The following is an 18,772-nucleotide window of genomic DNA, read 5'->3' as shown; positions in this document are numbered from 1 at the left end:
GACAAAGTCGTACAATTTTGACGATTAATTTTTATTGTTATTATCATCAAATATGATAATGAATAACTGAAAATGTACACATTTTTACATTAACACGTTAACATTGAAGGTTGCGGTGCCTTTTTTAGTATTAATAAAAAAATAGTGGAATGCAATATATAAATATAAGCTTAATTTCGATTTTAATTTATAATAATAATGAACGTCAGTAAGGCGTAGTCTAGGGTACCATCTATTTTTGACCGATAATTTAATTAAAAATATGACTGAATATAATAAAACGTATGAATAAATTACAAACAATTATATAATGTAAGCCTTAATAATTAATTTAAATGAAATAATTGTTCATTTTAGAATAATGGAGAAGCATTTAAGCGACATTATAAAAACACAACAACTTACCCTGTTGTTAAAATAATTAATTTAAAAATTAATTTAAATTATAAGTGAAATAATATATCTACATACCCAAAATATTATCAATAAGTGTTGATATATAAAACTCGAGTCCACTTACACTTGACTCACTTTTCTCACTCATCTCAAAATTATATTAAAAATAACTGAGTAATTTGTGTACATGTTATATCTTCGCTATCAACGTGAAACTGAGATAAGAGATAATGCTCTTATTACGAGCTGAATTCTAAAATCGGTTTTAAAGACGAACTAAATTCGAGTTTCGCAAGCAATGAAACGAAAATTGCGCATAAAAGTAAACGTAACACATTAAGTAAATCCACGCAACGCCGCGCGCAAATGTGACGCAAGACACACCAAATACAGTTTAGAAGCGTTCGCCCAAGAGCGGCTAAAAAAACTAAATTACTAATCTTTTACTTGATTTGCATAGGTAGATCTAGTTTTCAGTATAACTATATAATTAAAGTTTGACCAAAAACATAAAAAAAAATCGATAGAATGTAAAACAAGAATTGTCCTCTAATTTTTATATTTTTTTATCTGTATTCGTAATGCTATAGGTTATTAACATAAAAACTGGATAATTACTTATATTTAAAAATAATCCCTAGATTACATTTATTAGGGATTTTTTGTAGATCCTTTTCGTTTTATTTTTAAAAGGCGTGGTAAGCGTATTTTACTTTTGCGAAAAACCATATCACCTGTCGGATATCACATTTATTTAAAACACATATTTGTTTGTTGAATCAGTCACTGTGGCGCTGTTGAGACGATAGGAATACGATAGATTTACGATGGAGTTCTTTTAACTGTAATTAACTAACTCCACCGTATTGATTGTCTTATCTAGAATTAAAGTCTTACTGAAATAATCGTTTGTCATGTCTTTATGTAATAACATACTTCTTAAGTTATATTCTGAAGCCTGTTATTGTAACAAATCCTGGCAGTTAAGGGTCTACAATAAATAATAAGCAATCCTTGATCGGGATGACAGAAACAAATTTGAGCACGTATCTGTTGCAACACGCATTGAATTAAATGAAATGAATCTTGTAAATAATTTTAAATCCAGTATCAAACTAGTTGAAAATCTTATTTCAATTTACACAAAACACCGGTTCGGAAAAAAAATAACGCAGACGAATTGGTAAATTAAAATCAGCGGACCTTTTGTCTTACATTTCAATCAAAAGTTTTTCAGTGAAAAACTTTATATGAATGGTCGTGCAAATCGTAAATAGTAACAAAAATCAAGCGCGTAGATCTAAAATAAAGATCCCGAATGAGTTTGCAGTTGCTGAATTTCCAATTGCTTAATTTGTTTTTGGAAAGCTGTTTTTTTTAAAGAAAACAAATTAATGAAACAAATGAAAAAATCGATGTAACAATATATAAACATTTCTTTAAAATTGTAATTTTGTTACGGTCATTTACTCTGCGAAGCATAGCTGACATAGCTGTGTCATTTACTCTGCGAAGCTCCTTATGTTAGATACGACAAAGTTTCTCTGTTTAGTATATTGACAAGCTATTTTAGTAGTGTATCATATTTTACGTCGGAATTAAGTTAATAATATATATAAAGTTTATTTACTTACCCGAAGCTAACGATATCTGTGACGTATCAGAGCTCTTGCGACTGTGCACTGTGGTTAGCGAGGGGCACTTCGCGTCCGCCTCGATCCTCCGATTTTCCTCCTCCAGTTTGGCGAGCAATGCCTTCTCGGGCGTCGGGATCGAATCTAAGGTGGTTACACCGCAGTCTGCAGACGACAAAACAGTATAAATAGAAGATTATTAAATGATTGACTTTAAATAAATTAATTTAATGACACGTAAAATACATTTATTAAAAACGGAGACTTGCCAAGTATACTTTACGACTAAACAAGGTCCTTTATTTTGAAATTCTAATAAAATTATTTACATTGAAAATTTAAAATTCCTTTTATATCAATACGAAGTAATTGTTTCTCTATTGTGATTGCAATAAAAAGTTTTTGCTGACGTACGTGTATTGTGTTATTATCCACGACGTTATTATTGATCATGTATTGTTATTATCGAGAGATTGTTTGTTAGTTCGAGTGTTTCATATATCTTGTAAAGGGAACTAGCGTTCTCGTAGTGGAAGCTAGGTTACGTAAGATATAAAATAAATAAATTTTCACTTCCTAAAATAGCTCCTATTTTAAATACTCTTCGATCCTAACTTCTATCATATAATTCAAACAATAAAAATATATTCACAAATACGTTACCTGTTATGTTATTATATAATAACTAAAACATTACCAAAACACATATTACAATCTCGTTCAAAAATAATTGTATTAAAATTAATAGTTTTATTAAAATTATTAGTAATTCAAAATATACGCTACGCAATTAAATTAAAATATAGTCGCTTGATAATTTTGTTAGATAACATTGAGGAATTTAGTGTGCAATAGGTTGAATCCTTGAAATTAAATTCATCGTTGAATTAGTAGAAGTGAGGGGTGAAGCAGTGTCGGGTTAGTTTCGGGGTTATGCGATGCAGGCGTATTTACAGTGCATGCTCTCGAGTACGATGAGAATTTCTGTCTGCTGTATCAATCGTATTGACGATGCAATGAAATGCTTCGTATGTTTCTGAATACTGTTTATTAAAATGAACGAAACACCAGAGTGGTCTGAGTGGATGAGCCACTAAAGGGCTCTCGCCTGTGAATTTCGTTAATGTATATGTACTTCTTGTCTATTGAATTTTATGAAAATTTTATAAAGTAAGGTTTATTTTAAGAAGTTAAAAGCTTATACTTATATAATACTTTTATAATTTATATTATGTGCTCTATAGATGACGTCGAATGCCGAAAAAGTACGTTGAAACCGTGATAAGACAGACCGAAATCCTCGAGCGCGTATTAGTGTGTTAATCAGCAACAAACCGTCAAGGAATGAGACAGGCGACTCTGTATTACTAGCAATCGGAGTAGCACTGCAGGCTGCTGCTTCCCGGCCGTCCGCGTCCACCTTCATGTTGAGGCCTCTGCCATATAGCGGGCACGCGAGCACCTCTCTGCACCACAACTTTACGTCAGATCCATCGCTTCACTAACTCCTATAGGTTATTCCTTGAGTAACCCATATTTTATATAATTATGTTTTTTTTTTGTATATAATGTGTGTTTGTAATTTTCAACTTTGTTTTCTATAATTTAAAAGAAACGTCACCCGCCTTAATTACACGTGAATCATCGATTACTCCGACATGCACATTTTATGAATGTTTACACAATACACAAATAGGTATTCTATAACGCTGGTAGGCAGGTATAAGTTTCCAAGCAATATTTCTTATTTAAATTTGTATGAATGATTAAGACCATTACCCGAAATGAATTAAAAATATAAAAGAGTGCATTCATGCATTTGGATATTTTATCACCTCCATGATATATGGTGTACTTTCACCATAGAATAAAATTATTATTAGGTTCACAGTAACATGCAAAAAGAGCATGGATAAAAATATATAATGTGTGCATAACATTACACTATGTTTTGAACTTATGTTTTTTTTTTTTAATATATAAAGTAAGAAAGAAATAATAGAAATAGTATTATTCTATAATTCTAAGACAGATACTCACAGACAGAGCTAAGTAGACAGTAATTAAATAGTCAGCGTAAGCCTCTTGGGAAATTAGGCTGGTTTAATCCTAGACTTTTAAATTCTGTCTGGAATTGTTTGACTGGAGATGCGATAACGATGCACAAAGTAAATAATAAAATGAAAAATGTTTAACATGTAAACACAGGAAATTTCACGACATTAAAGATTAGGGAGCTGAAGATCGCATGAGTTTTGATGAAACCGTGTAGGTGAAAGTTAGTGATACTCGCGGCGGTCGGCCGGCCACTAAGCATGAAGGCCGTGCATCCGTCACTACTAGGGTAACCAAGGTTTTAAGAAAAGGTAAACTCAATTTTTAAAATAAAACTGTTGTAATACGGAGAGTATTATTAGCGGATATATAAATGACATTTGATTTTGTCGGTACAGCTATGTTTAAACTTTATATCTCAATTCATAATTTTTAATTTCAAAAATTCGAAATGAGTGTACATACCTATTTCTATTACCTTCACAGTATACATTTACGTAAATAGCATTGCAGCCATATATGCATATATATCAATCCCACTCCTAGTTAAAAAACCGAATGTTATAATGTAAATTCATACTTAATATATAATAACTTAAAAGTGCGCGCTACACGAGGGAATGTATTCGTGATGCGTCGGGTAATTGACATTTTAATTAATATATATTAGTTGGATATTTAACACAATGGAACGCAATATAAGACAATAAATTAAAAACAAAGGCGTTTTATTCGACATATGATCAATTATATATGTGGTTTTAAAATATATTTAAAGATGAAGATAATAAATTCAAAGAGACTTTGGCTAATATTATGGTTTAAGTTATATAAGCTGACGAGTTGTTCGTCGCGTCGAATACATTTTCCCATTAGATTCCGGATTTTCCAGTAAACCTCGTGTCAACCTTTGTCTACATCCAGGTTCCAAGCTCCTTTTATGTAAAATTTAATTACGATCAGTTCATTTGTTTAGGTAACAAACAGAGTAACATATAGTTTTTGTTACTTTTTAATTTTACTTTTCAAAGACTGCTTCTGCGGGCCTCTATTTTTAGGGGGGCTCCCGGATACAGGGAACCCACTCTCGCAGAATGAGGTCATTTCCAACCAGCACCTGATTGATTAATGCCATGCTCTGAATGCGTCTGGGGCCCTTACCAAATGCGAATTGGTGGAAAAACTCGCGGCAGACTTTTAACTCAATCATGAAAACCTGCATTAAGCACAAATTTAGCACATGAAAACTGTGGTTCATATATAACCATTATATGTGTCACATCATATATCCACTGAGCAATCTCCGCTATTATCTATCGATATATGGAATAATGATGATCGATTTTTTTTCTTTTTTTTTTCAGCCTTTCGCCGTTCACTGCTGGACGAAAGCCTCCCCCATAGAACGTATCGATTGATCATTAAATAATTTTATCAATAGGACAAATAGTACGTTTTATTTAAAAATATAAAATGAATCTATCATTACTCAAGTTCAACTTGCCAACGCCAAGTGGGCGGGTATAAACGATTAAGGTCATTCGTTCAGGCGTTTATGAATATTATTTTTGGATAACAGGTATTAATTAGACTTACTGTACCATGCCTTGTGCTTGAAGTACACTGAATCATATGACATTTACATTAAAATAACTACTTATACAAGATAACAAATAACTAGATGCAGTTGTTTTTTTTATAAAATGGGCAAGTAGACGGGTCACCCGATGGATAGTAAACTCCACCCATAGACATTGGCTCTGTATGAAATATTAAACATTCCTGACATCGCCAATCCGCCACTAATCTTGGGAACTAAGATATGATGTTCCTTGTCTACACTACAGGCGTAGTTCAACTAGCTCACTCACCCTTCAAATCAGAATACAATATAGTAATATATTACTGTTTGGTGGTAGAATATGTGACGAGTGTGTGGTACCTACCCATACGGGCCTGCACGAAGCCCAAACAAGTGAACGTTATGCCCTTTTCTGTAAAACTGACAACATGTATGTATGCATCAAATTCAAAATTCATGATGACTACTCAAACAGTAGTTAAGATGTGAAAGCGCAAAAATAAGCAAATAATCAAACTCACTTTCGCATTTATTATATAAGTTAAGATTGTTTTTTGGTAGAATAACTGATGAGATCCTTGTTTGAGGTTAAAAGAAAAACTTTGGTGTACGTCATACCTAGCCTTAGAAGGTACAGAAAAAATATTAAATTCAAATAATTATATTTATTGCTTAAGTAATATTGGTTGTTTGAGTGTAATGATTTGATTTTCTCTCTGTCTTGGTTTATTATATAGGACGTCGAAGAAGTGATATATTTTTATACATGTTTATAAAAATATATCACTTCTTCGACGTCCTATATAATAAATATAAAAAAATGATCACCATATCACGATATTAGTTGATTTGAATTATTATTTATTAATTCAACAAGTGAAGTTTAAATTTTGGCATTTCAAGTAAAATAAAAGATTTTTTGAGTATTCGATTGAAATGAATTACGAGCGTAAGATTATGGCATTCATAGCAGAAAACTTTAGCAATTTCTGGACTTAAGCTGTGATGAACTTCCACTTTATTTTGTTTTTTATTGTTACTTTTCGACTTGTATAAGAATTTACTTTGAGCTTGCCTTCCGTCAATAAATAGTTGCGGGTTGGGTAGGCACAACCTCCCCGATGTGGGTGCGACCAGACAGGGCGTAGCACTGAACTTTTATTTATTAGGCATTATTTATAGGTCTATGTCAAAGTAGGTTGAAATAAACCAGGATATTTTAAAGCTACAATTTTTTGTCTTTTTTATGGTATCATGTATTTCCAAGTTTTGTTCGATTTTTAAATTAATGCAAGCTTTCGGATATTTCCATGTGAAGTTTGAATTTAAACTCTAGAAAACCAATATATGAATAACTGATAGTCTAATCTAATATAACCTTCTCATTTAGTACGACACTTCTAAACATATGTAAAATTCATGTAATATATTTTTTATTGAGTGAAACTATTGTAACGAAATAAGTATTGATAATATAATTAAACTTGAAGTAACCTTACTTCAAGTTTAATTATATTTTCCTTAGTATTTCAATCAGATTAGATTAGTTTTCATGTGATGTTTAATGTGGACACAAACGTAATTGTTTACAATTTTTAGAAGTCTGTTTTTAATAGTAACAAGTAATTAAAGAGGCGAAACTTAAGCGATGATTGCGAATGTAAGCCCTTATAAGCACCGGTAAATTATCATGTGCTTCATTCGTGTATACAACCTCGTGCTTCGTGTTAAAAGAAAACTTTGCGAGGAAACCTGCACGTGCTGAATGAAAATTTGCCATATAAACAGCATTGGAGCAGCGTGGACCAGCGTCAAGAGGCCATGCCTTAGAGAGGGACATTTGAAGGCTATTATTACTTCTTTCTTGTTAATATATAAATGCAATTCGGTAGGTTTCCAGAACCAAACTTTCGAAAGTCTTTTTTATTTTTAAGGCCATTTTTTAACACTACTAGCTTTATTGATCTTTAGAAAATCATTATAAAAATTCAATTGGCTCCTTTATATAATATCTGACACACTGATTACGTTTAAATGTAGTTATTTCTACATTTAAACGTGATCCTTTGACTTTCAAATTGTACAAGTTGTTAGGGTGGTAATTACGTGACTCCTATTCCACCCAGGATCAAGCGTCTCAACGACTTTTAAATGAGAATTTTTAACGAAAAGGCGTACACTAATTAAAATCCAATTGTCCCGAGGAAGGAGGAATTACCTTTCTCTCTCGAATTACACTCTAATGTTTTTTTAAAGTAGATGAGTATAAATTAAGCGTTTGTAACTATAAAATAGAGTATATAACATAGAGTTTCATTTAAAAGCGCTACGTCATTTTTTTTCTAAAATATTAAATTTGTAAATATAATGAGTAACAAATAAGTTACATATTTTACTAAAAATACAAGGATGCTCTGATGTTTTATGTTACAAGATTTTCTAAACGTTTTAATAGTCCACAATGGACAGTAGCATGTGTATTCTGTACCGTATATGGTAGTGTTAATTCATAAGAAATTGAAGTTTTTGATTGTTATGAAAACGGTTGCTATTCAAAACTTACGTATTATGTTTACTAAATAAAATAATTTCAGACATCGTTAGAAACGTTATTGTGCCTTACGATAAAAGAAACAAACAATAAGTCTATTTATTTTCTTTCGCCTGTTCGCGATTCCGATGGGTTTTTAATAACGTCATATTTAATACAGACATTCTAGTAGAACTGAATGCATTTCTAGGTATTTAATTCATTATATTTCAAACGTAGAACAAAGTACATATGTACCTATAAATCAATTTGACCTATAACTGTCATAATGCGCTCGTTCGACTTCAGTTATCGACGATATCGTTCAAGAACTTTTTATTTATTCGTTTAAAAACGCGTTCGTGGTCATTTCATACATTATTTTATATTTTATAGAAATTTAAATTTATAACGGTAAGAATAAACTATTTCTAAGACTGTCAATGCTTCGATAATAATGAAAACTTAAATGTTATGTAAATTGTGTCTGTTACTACACTGGCTCACTCGCTGTTCAAACAGGAATGTGTTCCTATTATTATTATAAAGTTAATGAAATACAAAGTATTGCTTGTGGTGATAGGATGAGTGTTGGTTGTACCACGCCAGACCTAAAACACAATCGTTATTTTTAAAGTAATTACAATGTCAAAGGCTACATATTCCATTTCAATCGAATTTATGGTTTTATCCTCTCAATTAGAAGAAGTCAAAGATGCACAGTAATATAGCATATAGTTAATATTATAGATATATCTTACGTAAACATGAAATGCCTTTTTCCTTCCGCAGGATATACACAGGATATACGCAGGATATCCGCAGGTATACGTGTTCTAGATAGACTAACGGATTACCTAAGTATTGTTTAATGATATATCGTACGGCTGCTATTGTGGTTTATTGGCTAGCTCAAAATACTATAGATTTCGAAGTACATGATTCAAATCTTTGGTGGGGCCAGTAATTGTAATCCCGTGTCTCGGAAAGCACGTAAAATCGTTTGATCTGCGTCTGATTTCTCTTCGGTGGTATCGGGTGTTAGTTAATAAATTAGTCCTTCCTCGGTGTTTAAGCTTACTTTGTACCAAATTTCATCAAAATTGGTTCAGTGGTTTAGTCGTGTAAGCCTATCAGACTGACAGAGTTACTTTCACATAAATAATTTTAGAATAGAAGTATAGATGATGAGATAACGCCATAAACCATTCTTAATCCGTTGCCAATGCGCTGGCAAACGTGGCATCCACAATTGTTGTGTACATTCTAAGCCAATAAAATACTTAAAAGAAATGTCTTTGCGTCATATATTACCTGATACATAAACAATTTAGTTGAAACAAAATACCGAAATTCAAATACATCTACTGCGGATAGTACCTACATTGGGTATTTTTACAACCAACCAACACTTACGACAACGCTAAGACAAGGGTCACCTTACAATATTTCTAGTTAATGTACCTTAGTGTCGAGTTGCAGATTATATATTTATTCAGAATCCCCTTTTATATACGGTTTGAACTTTTCAAAGCATTAATGCTGGGGTCTCTTAAAGTAATTACTTTACGGAAAAACTTTTCCACTAGCAGCGTGATTATTACTGGTGTAAAAACGAGCCCGTTTTTTACGGTTGCATTCTACGTAAAATATTCCCGAGCACGTCTAGTCTGGAGGACTTGCGGGCGATGGTGAAACGAGAACAAATAGTAAAAAAAATTAAAGTGACGTAAATAATGAAAATGTTTCGATTCAATTCTAGTTGTGTTTTTTAAAACTTTGTCTTTTTAAAACATCAGTAGAACACATTGAATGTTCTACTGTTTGGAATGTTCTTTTGTTTGTTACAAGTTGAAAAAAAATAAATTGAATGTTCATAGTAACTTGGTGCAAATATTGAAACATACATCCATACAACACAAACTGAATATGCTTTAAATACAAGTGTTGCTTATATACAGTATAGTTATAGCTCGTAAATACCCCACAGCTGGATAAATGCGGCTCCGATGCCGGTCGTTGGATAATAATATAAACGATTGAGAATATTCCATCTGACATATTATGAAAGTTACATAAATATGCAGAAGTTGTGAAAAATAAATTGAATCTGCATTCTTCAGTTAAGTATTCTAACCACTGGACAACATAAAATATTCTTCCTTTAAAGGGAACTTAATGTAATCTTTATGAAACGATAGTTTTATCGGTTTAAATTGTTCATTAATTTATTAGTGGTCGATACAGTGTATAAAATACATGAGAAAAGGGTTTTTAAGAATGGTTTTACGGCATACTGTTGCTTGCTCGCTTAAGAGAAATCAGACGGACACCAATGGACATATGTATAAAAATGATTTTATGTCCGATTATTGTATTTAAGAAACGATTCGTTTTAGTTTTTACTATTAGATTGTAATCGCTTCTATGTTAAACAATCATTATTTTTGAAGATAAATGATTAGCTATGATGTTTTTAATACCTAGCCTTTATTTATCACTAAGAGTGCTTAAATAAAACATCGTCAATAGCTATAACACTATATAATGTACCGGTTGGTTTATTGTGAGCGTAAATTAAATATAAATAACCGTTTAAACGCGAACGTAATCGCGGGAAAAACGTTTGCGAAAGTCAATTTATATTTATGACTTTATAAATATTTATAATTGCGAATTTATATTTGTTTTGTAAAAGCAAGAAATAACAAAGTATATTCCAGTAATGAACTATTATTGGTAAGGAATGTCACTTGCCGCTTTCTTTCTTTTCTTCTCCAAAAGAGAAGCAAGCCAGAAGTGTCCCAGTCTGTATGATACATTACATTAGTTTTTCTTTTATTGATGCAAAGGTAAAATTTACAACATTTCGATTTTAAGCCACATAATATAGTGAAAATGTATATAAAAGGGAGCAACCTTTCTTAAAATCATTAATTCAAGTGCACAGAGTTAAATCCGAAATGGAACAGACATTTGTATTTTCATAAAATATTCAATACACTCGAGTCAGCTGGTTATTTTAGAAACATCTTGATATTCTAAAGGGCTCCCGATATATCTCGATGCATTTGGCCGTCATTTAAAATAATAAAAGCTCCTACTGAGACTAAAATATCAATGGATCCAAGAGTGTCATCTCTCGAAGACATCCGATGAATAGGATATATATGTAGATGTAGACATAATACATGTACATTTTATTAAGCCTAACTGAATGTAATTTTTTAATGTTATATATTGTTTAGAGAATATGAAGGTTGTATGTTTTTGTATGTATATAAGTTTATAATTATATCAAAATTAAAATGACGACGATATAACTTTGAAATGTTAAGTTTCGAGTATAGTATACTATTATTTATGTATGTTTTACTGTATGTCATGATGTTTTTGTTCCTATTATACTTTTGCCGGTGCGCGTTTTAAACCAACAAATAACTTCCAATCCATTTAGGTATTTTTTATTGGAATAATAAGGCGTACTATGTTGACTACACACGTTTTTTATATTTGTCTAGAAGCAACTATTGACATTATGTAGGCAAATTGGGAAAACAAGACTATTTCTAAAGTGGCTGTAGTAAATTATTCTTTTGGATTTTTATATATAAAAAAATATATATATATAATTCATAATGTGCGAGCATATAAGACAACTACTTCAAACTAGAATTGATGCGGTTATAAAAGCGCAAAACACAATTCCACAGAAAACTTAAAAGTCAATTCATCTCAAAGCTCAAATGTAGCACCCGTTAACATTTTAATGTGTATTTAAAGCCCAGTTACATGCTGAAGTATCAGCCATCTCGGCTGATAACAAGTAACAATTCTTCTCTAGATTACACTAAAAAGTTTTGAAACGATATTTATTTTATTTTTCTCATAGGTCGTCTGTATGTAAGTGTTCACCACCGCCCATAGACATTGGGACTGACAGAAATATTAACCAATCCTTTCATCGGCAATGCGCCACCAACCTTGGGAAGTAAGATGTTATTTCGCTTGTGTCTAGTAACATTGGCTCACTCGTCTTTCAAAGAGGAACACAACAATTCCAAGTATTGCTGTTTGGCGGTACGATATGTCATAGGTGTACGTGCCGAATGTAAGTATCGGATATGTCAAGTGCTCAGAAATTTACGAAAAGATACGATATATTTTTTCAAATCGAAAGTATTTGTCTAAACCACGTAGTTTATACACATACCTGTGAGAATAGAATAGTTTAATTAATAGTTAAATGCTAGAATAGTTCAATCAAACCGAACAACCTACGTTACATTGCCACTGTTTGGACTGCATTTAGTTTTCATTGGTGTCGTGAGGCATTTAACTGGGCTTGATTACCTTACACGGAAGTAGCATAATTAAATTTACTTAATTAAACTTAGCAAAGTACACCGTGTTTAAGTTATGGCGTCCATCTTTTCGCAGCATCTTGACTATGAAATTTATTTCGTGTAACTAAATGAAGCTTTAAAACAAAATGGTTATGTAATCTGTGTTAAGTAATGAAAAGTGAGTTTATAGACCTATACTTTACTTTTGATTGAAATGAGAATATTTTGATAATTTCATTTGTAATGTTGAGAATATACTGTCACGAAATCATAAACAAACATTTGTGAGAGGTGAATTGACTTCAACGTTATATTATATAAAAAAGCAAATACTCGCAATCAATCTATATATAAAAAAAAAAACACATAAATCTTCGGTTAAGCATTACTTACCTTTAATTAGAGTAAAAGTCGATGTACACGTCACGGTTGGCGCTGGCTCGAACATTAACTGAAAAAATATATAGAATTTTATTCAACAACGTCTGCTATATTTATTGCACGAAGGTGCATTTTACTTTAAAACAATCTTGGTGCCAATTTTTAGTTTCCACATTTCAAGTATTATTGGAGTAACTGTAAACGTATCGTTCCGAAATTGCAAAATTTTGTTTAAGCATGGTATTTACGCTACACGATACTCTGCTAACATATTCCGTATACGAGAAGTACTTGAATTATTTGCTTTAAGTCTATACATAACTAGTGTAAGCAATATAATATAGAATATATATTAATAGTTTATTAGTTTAATTCTTACTTAAATGTCGTAAATAAATACTTAAAATAATACAAGCAAGTCATCAATACGTACTCCTAATTATATACTAATTATATTATCTTTAATATTTTCAACGTACTGCGAACCGTGGCACATGTTACGTCACCAGTGAATTCTTATAATATAAATACTATTAATACTTGAACTGACAAGTAAAAAACGCAACAATGTTGCTTAGCGATACAAAACTGGCGAAGAGGTAACCGAATGAGTGTCATTAGCAGTGGTCGATTATTAATACTTCAGTTTATTTGAATAAGCTTGCTATTACAACGGTAATGCTACAGAAAGATTTTCTGCACATTCACGAGTGAATTCAAAAAGGAAAATTAGTCTGACGTCATATACATTCAGGATTTTGACTGTTTATGACGTATCCTCTCGAAGAACTACGCGAAGTTGATTTCGTTTACTTTTTATTTTCATAACGATCTTTTATTTACACAAGTAACTAATTATCGAAATTTATCAAGCCTTTAATTAGTGTCTTTTAAAAATAGTTTATCTCGTAGGTATTATAGGCTTGATTTTCATTACATAATTTATAACAGACTTCAAACTTATAGCCTATTCCAATCGAAGAAAGAGTGGAGTTATTAAAAAATATTTAATGTGAATTGTTAATAGCTCTGTAAAAGTTGTTTATTTGTCTTTAGTCCTTTTTTTTTGCTGGAAAAACGCGTTTACGCGTTTCCCCCACTTGAAGTGGGGGGGGGGGGGGGTATGTGGGACTCGCCGGCGCCGAGTATGCGCCGGAATACACACTAAAAAACCAGCGGTACCCACACCACCTTTTCGAGGGGCGTCACGGGATCGCTTGCGCATACTACCGTGACACCCCGACGGTTGGCCCGCCTCTGCAGGCCTCCAAATCCTAGGGGGTTCTCAGGGTTCAAAGACCCCCTAACCCCGGCAACACTTAGGGCGGGAGGAGAAGATGCGCATAGCGCCGACGCCTTCTCCCCGGTCTTCTTCGGCGAAGCGAGTCAGCGTAGGCCCTCTCCTCACGCTCCCGCTCCGCTGCCTCCTTCTGCGACATGACATTTTCGCAGAAAGAGACCGTCTCCAACCAGCACCTCTCGCTACCAAGCATGGCATTTATCGCACTCGGCAGCGAGAGGTCTTCACCGACTAAGGCCGCCAGGGACAGGCGCTGAGGTCCCCAAGCGGCACACTCCATCAGAGTGTGGCACGCTGTGATTTGTCTTTAGTCCTATGATTGAAATAAACTGCCGATATATATTCGTTTCTAGGTGTAAATACATAAAAAATACTGAACACAAAATGTGTCAGATTTCAGACACCAGACGTGACCAACGCACAAGTGGACTTAAAATGATTACTCTTTAAGCTTGTTACGAGTACATGTATGCCATTTACATTTTTGTACGCGGCTCTGAATAGTTTGCCTTTGTTCTATGACGTTATTATGTATTTTGTTTTAGATCTGTTAAAACGTAGTGACATGTTTTATTTGTTGTCGATATGTCTGTTTGTTTTAAATTTCGATATAATATAAAAAAATGAAGAATAACAACTTAAACGTATCGTACGTTTAAGTTGTTATTCTTCATTATTATTTTTTTGTTATTCGTATACAGGAAAAGCATATAACTTTCATAAGGTTATAATTGTTAACCATATATAGGCGTAGAATACAAACTTTTAAAATAATTAATTTTCTACTCATTTATTTTTAGTTTTTGATCGTACTATTTGTTGAACATAGCTCGATACATTAAGTGGCTATATGGCAAGATATGATCACATTAAAAACGTGAAACAGAGTAAGCATGGAGCGCAACGTTTGCATGCGTTTGAACTGAGAACAGACCACGTGGGCAGAATGACTCACTTAAAAACCAGTTTCCATCAATGCGAGACAGGACATACACGCACCAGTTTGCCTTGCTCTGCGGACTACTAATCAACTTCTAAACAATAATTTTCACCATTACAACATATGAAAAAAAAATCGACTACAGGAAAAAGAAATAGTATATAAAACGAAACTATGTAGTGGACAGTTATATATACATATAACCGATTCAATTTTTCATCCATCCCTTGGAATCCACTTCATTTCTCACTGTATAAAGCTTTTTACCATGACGAGTTTTATGATAACATTTAAATAATTCCACGCTAAATTCTTTCTACAAACAAAGAAACAGTCAATATTATATGTTCTCGTTAAATCCTCAAATATATATAATATAATTATATATAAACAGACCTGTGAGGAATATTTTGGGCTCAAAGTGATCAGATATTTACCAAGAGAGATCACGTGACAAGCGATGACCTCTGCATTACAGTACAGTACAGTAACAGCCTGTTAATGTCCCACTGCTGGGCTAAGGCCTCCTCTCCCTTTTTGATGACCTCTGCATTACCAATAGTAAAATACAAATTCAATAAAAGTATCGAGTAGTTTGAGTGAACAGTGATTCTATATTTGACATTTAAACTTGATCAAAGATTTATGAAATGTACTCTGGTGTATAATAATACGGTACACATTTACAATTTATCGAATTTATAACATTATAACGCGTGTACAAAATTTAATACATATTTAAACAGATTGGTATTACACGCGATATAATACTAATCAATGTTACTTTGGATGGACCAAAAATGTTTGAAACTGAATTATAGTTAAATGTTATTCATTAACCTGCAATAAGGTACAAAGATCGCTACTACGGTATAAAATTGTGGTATCTAGATAGATGGTATCTTTTGGTTGATGTGTTCTTAGAACATGGCTGTAACGATGAGAACAAATTTGATTAAATAGAAATATATCATATTTGTAATATTGTCATATTTGTGTTTTACATAACACAAATGTGGGTCTAAAATTTTGAACTTGGTGATTTTTATGTATTTCACGGTAGGTATCACAAAATCAGCTGTTCAACTATCACACAAAATAATATTTGGTATTGTTGTATTTAGGTTCGAGAGAGTGAGTCAGTGTGATTAGGATGAACAAGGGAATTATCTTACATCCCATAGTTGGCAGCACATTGTCAGTGTAAGGAATAGAATATACTTGTACTATTACAACAAATACATGCTTATGAGCCGAATTAAAAGCCTAAGCCATTTATCATCAGGGACCATTGACCTTGCCTTTTTTATAATCTTCGTAAAACGGGTGAATTAGAACATTATGTGTCTTTTTCTTTCCAATCAAATCAATATTGATACAGTACAGTAACAGCCTGTGAATGCCCCACTGCTGAGCAAAGGCCTCCTCTCCCTTTTTGAGGAGAAGGTTTGGAGCTTATTCCACCACGCTGCTCCAATGCGGGTTGGTGGAATACACATGTGGCAGAATTTCAGTGAAATTAGACACATGCAGGTTTCGACACGATGTTTTCCTTCATCGTCAAGCACGAGGTAAATTATAATCACAAATTAAGCACATGAAAATTCAGTGGTGCTTTCCCGGGTTTGAATCCACGATTATCGGTTAAGATTCACGCGTTCTTACCACTGGGCCATTTCGACTTTTTATATTCTTTCGAATATTGATAGAAAGGAAAAAAATTGTGTTGAACTCAGCAGCTAAGCACCATTTATAAGTAATACCTAAAAATTTATTTAAGCTAATTATTATAGTTAAGACTTTTGACTGTGTGTCCCTACTTAGTATGAAATGTAAATACAAAATTGCTACCTTTATTTAGCTGAAGATATTCATAGTTTCAATAAGCTCAGTTCTCGTTTTATCATTAAGTTGGAGCTCCATATTCACTCTAATTAACTCTTTTAGTAAAAGTAATGTAAGCATTAATTAAAACTTCAGACCGAAATATTCCTTTTCATTTTTAACTTGAATATTATGATATTTTGTCCATGAGAGATTTTTCTAATTTTAGTGGTATAGTTTTAGGTTCTTATTGTTTACAGTTCGAAAGACATTATATACATATGTATCTATAATCCATAATTGTCATACTTCATCTAATAATCCTTTACATAACGTTTTAATGTAAACCATTTATATATATTTCAGATTATTGTCTATAGTATTAATAAATAATTTATCATAAAAAAAAGCTTTTCCGAATTTGCGACGATGAGGGCGGCGCTGCAGCGAAAGCACCTTTAACTTTAAATTAACGATGCCTTTCAAGTAATGTTTGTTTAAATACATATCACGCTAATAACGCACTTATATTTTACAGTCTTGTGCTAGATTTACATGAAGAAATAATTACTAAAATATTATTGAATTAAAATATTGTGTTATAAAATAAGTTTATAAGATACCGATTTTCACAGATAATTCTGGATACATATGTATATAATTAGTAGTCGAGTCTTACTATGAATAACTTATCACAGATTACATAATATAAAATAACACTTTTTACATTATTTAAAAATATGTATACTTACCTCATTTTTTTATTTAAAGGGGTTTTCTATTACATTAAATGTTGTGTTACGTGTTATTATTGTTTAAAGTTACAAATTAAATTTTAATTTCACATCTAACTAAATTAATTTCAAAACTTATTAAATTATTAGTTATAATTGTCACTGTAAAATCACGTAACTAATGTTATTGTGTGTATACTATGTGTCAGGTTGTATCAGGTTTACTATTTATTAAAATGAAAAGAAAACATGAAAGTTTAATTATTTAACCAAAAATTGTTAATCATTTCAGTCTGTTTTGAAACGTGACCTGTCGCCAACATCGTGGCTCCTGACGAATCTCGCTATGTTCACGTTTGAGCCAATCGAATACAATTGCGATTACGCCCTTTGTTTCACATCCGAATAACCTCACAAATAGCGTCTGTCATACTAAATTAATTTCATTTGAATGCTCATGTTGGTATCCAGAGACAGTAAAATATAATAGCCAATTCGGATATATTTAGAGCATTTCTATTATTGTATTTAGTCACGTGGAAATGCGAACTAATTTGTTATTGATGCACAATGCTTTCACGTGGGACTGACAGCTATGTTAAAGGTTATATACTATTTGGTTGATTGCAAGGAAAAGGCCAAAGTAAGTATAATATGTAACCGAACTAACTAAACTAACATTAATTAATTAGAATATGTTAGGATCACATTTATTCAAGCAAACTCTTTAATGATTCGTTAAATGTCAATAATATGTTCCAGAGATTATATCTAGATTAAGAGACAAGAAACGCAGTTGTTACTGTCTAGTGAGTCATACTGATTAAAAATGAAACGAATGTATTTTTATCCTGCAAGAAAAACAACGCGTCGTAATTTCATGCAACGCCTTTATCAAAATGTTATATTAATAAAATTTATTTTGCTTCAAAAGGCTTTTACGTAAGTCTTCATGTCGTTTCTTGATAGTTTAACAGACGAAAATCACATTTCTGTCCCGACCCAAAATCTCGAATACCTGGCAACCCTTGTCTTATGTCATTCGCTGGT

The 18,772-nt window shown here is 32.2% G+C and overlaps 1 protein-coding gene across 4 annotated transcripts in view; it reads right to left on the bottom strand.

Moving 5' to 3' along the window:
• Positions 1-18,772, bottom strand: part of LOC126780225 (ecotropic viral integration site 5 ortholog) — a 48,572-nt gene that overhangs the window by 24,425 nt on the left and 5,375 nt on the right. For 3 of the 4 annotated variants that reach the window (XM_050504509.1, XM_050504511.1, XM_050504512.1), the window contains exons 2-4: positions 12,937-12,994; positions 3,366-3,496; positions 2,031-2,195 (exon numbers count right to left, since the gene is read on the bottom strand). In XM_050504509.1, the coding sequence (XP_050360466.1) occupies positions 2,031-2,195; positions 3,366-3,456 (256 nt within the window). In that variant the 5' untranslated portion in view covers positions 3,457-3,496; positions 12,937-12,994. The remainder of the gene's footprint in view (positions 1-2,030; positions 2,196-3,365; positions 3,497-12,936; positions 12,995-18,772) is intronic. The other variant, XM_050504510.1, reaches the window with a different exon arrangement.

Source organism: Nymphalis io, chromosome Z (assembly GCF_905147045.1).
Source record: "Nymphalis io chromosome Z, ilAglIoxx1.1, whole genome shotgun sequence".
In the NCBI taxonomy this organism is placed as follows: domain Eukaryota; kingdom Metazoa; phylum Arthropoda; class Insecta; order Lepidoptera; family Nymphalidae; genus Nymphalis; species Nymphalis io.
Note: the sequence above shows the minus strand (reverse complement) of the source record. Positions and strands in the feature narration are given on the sequence as shown.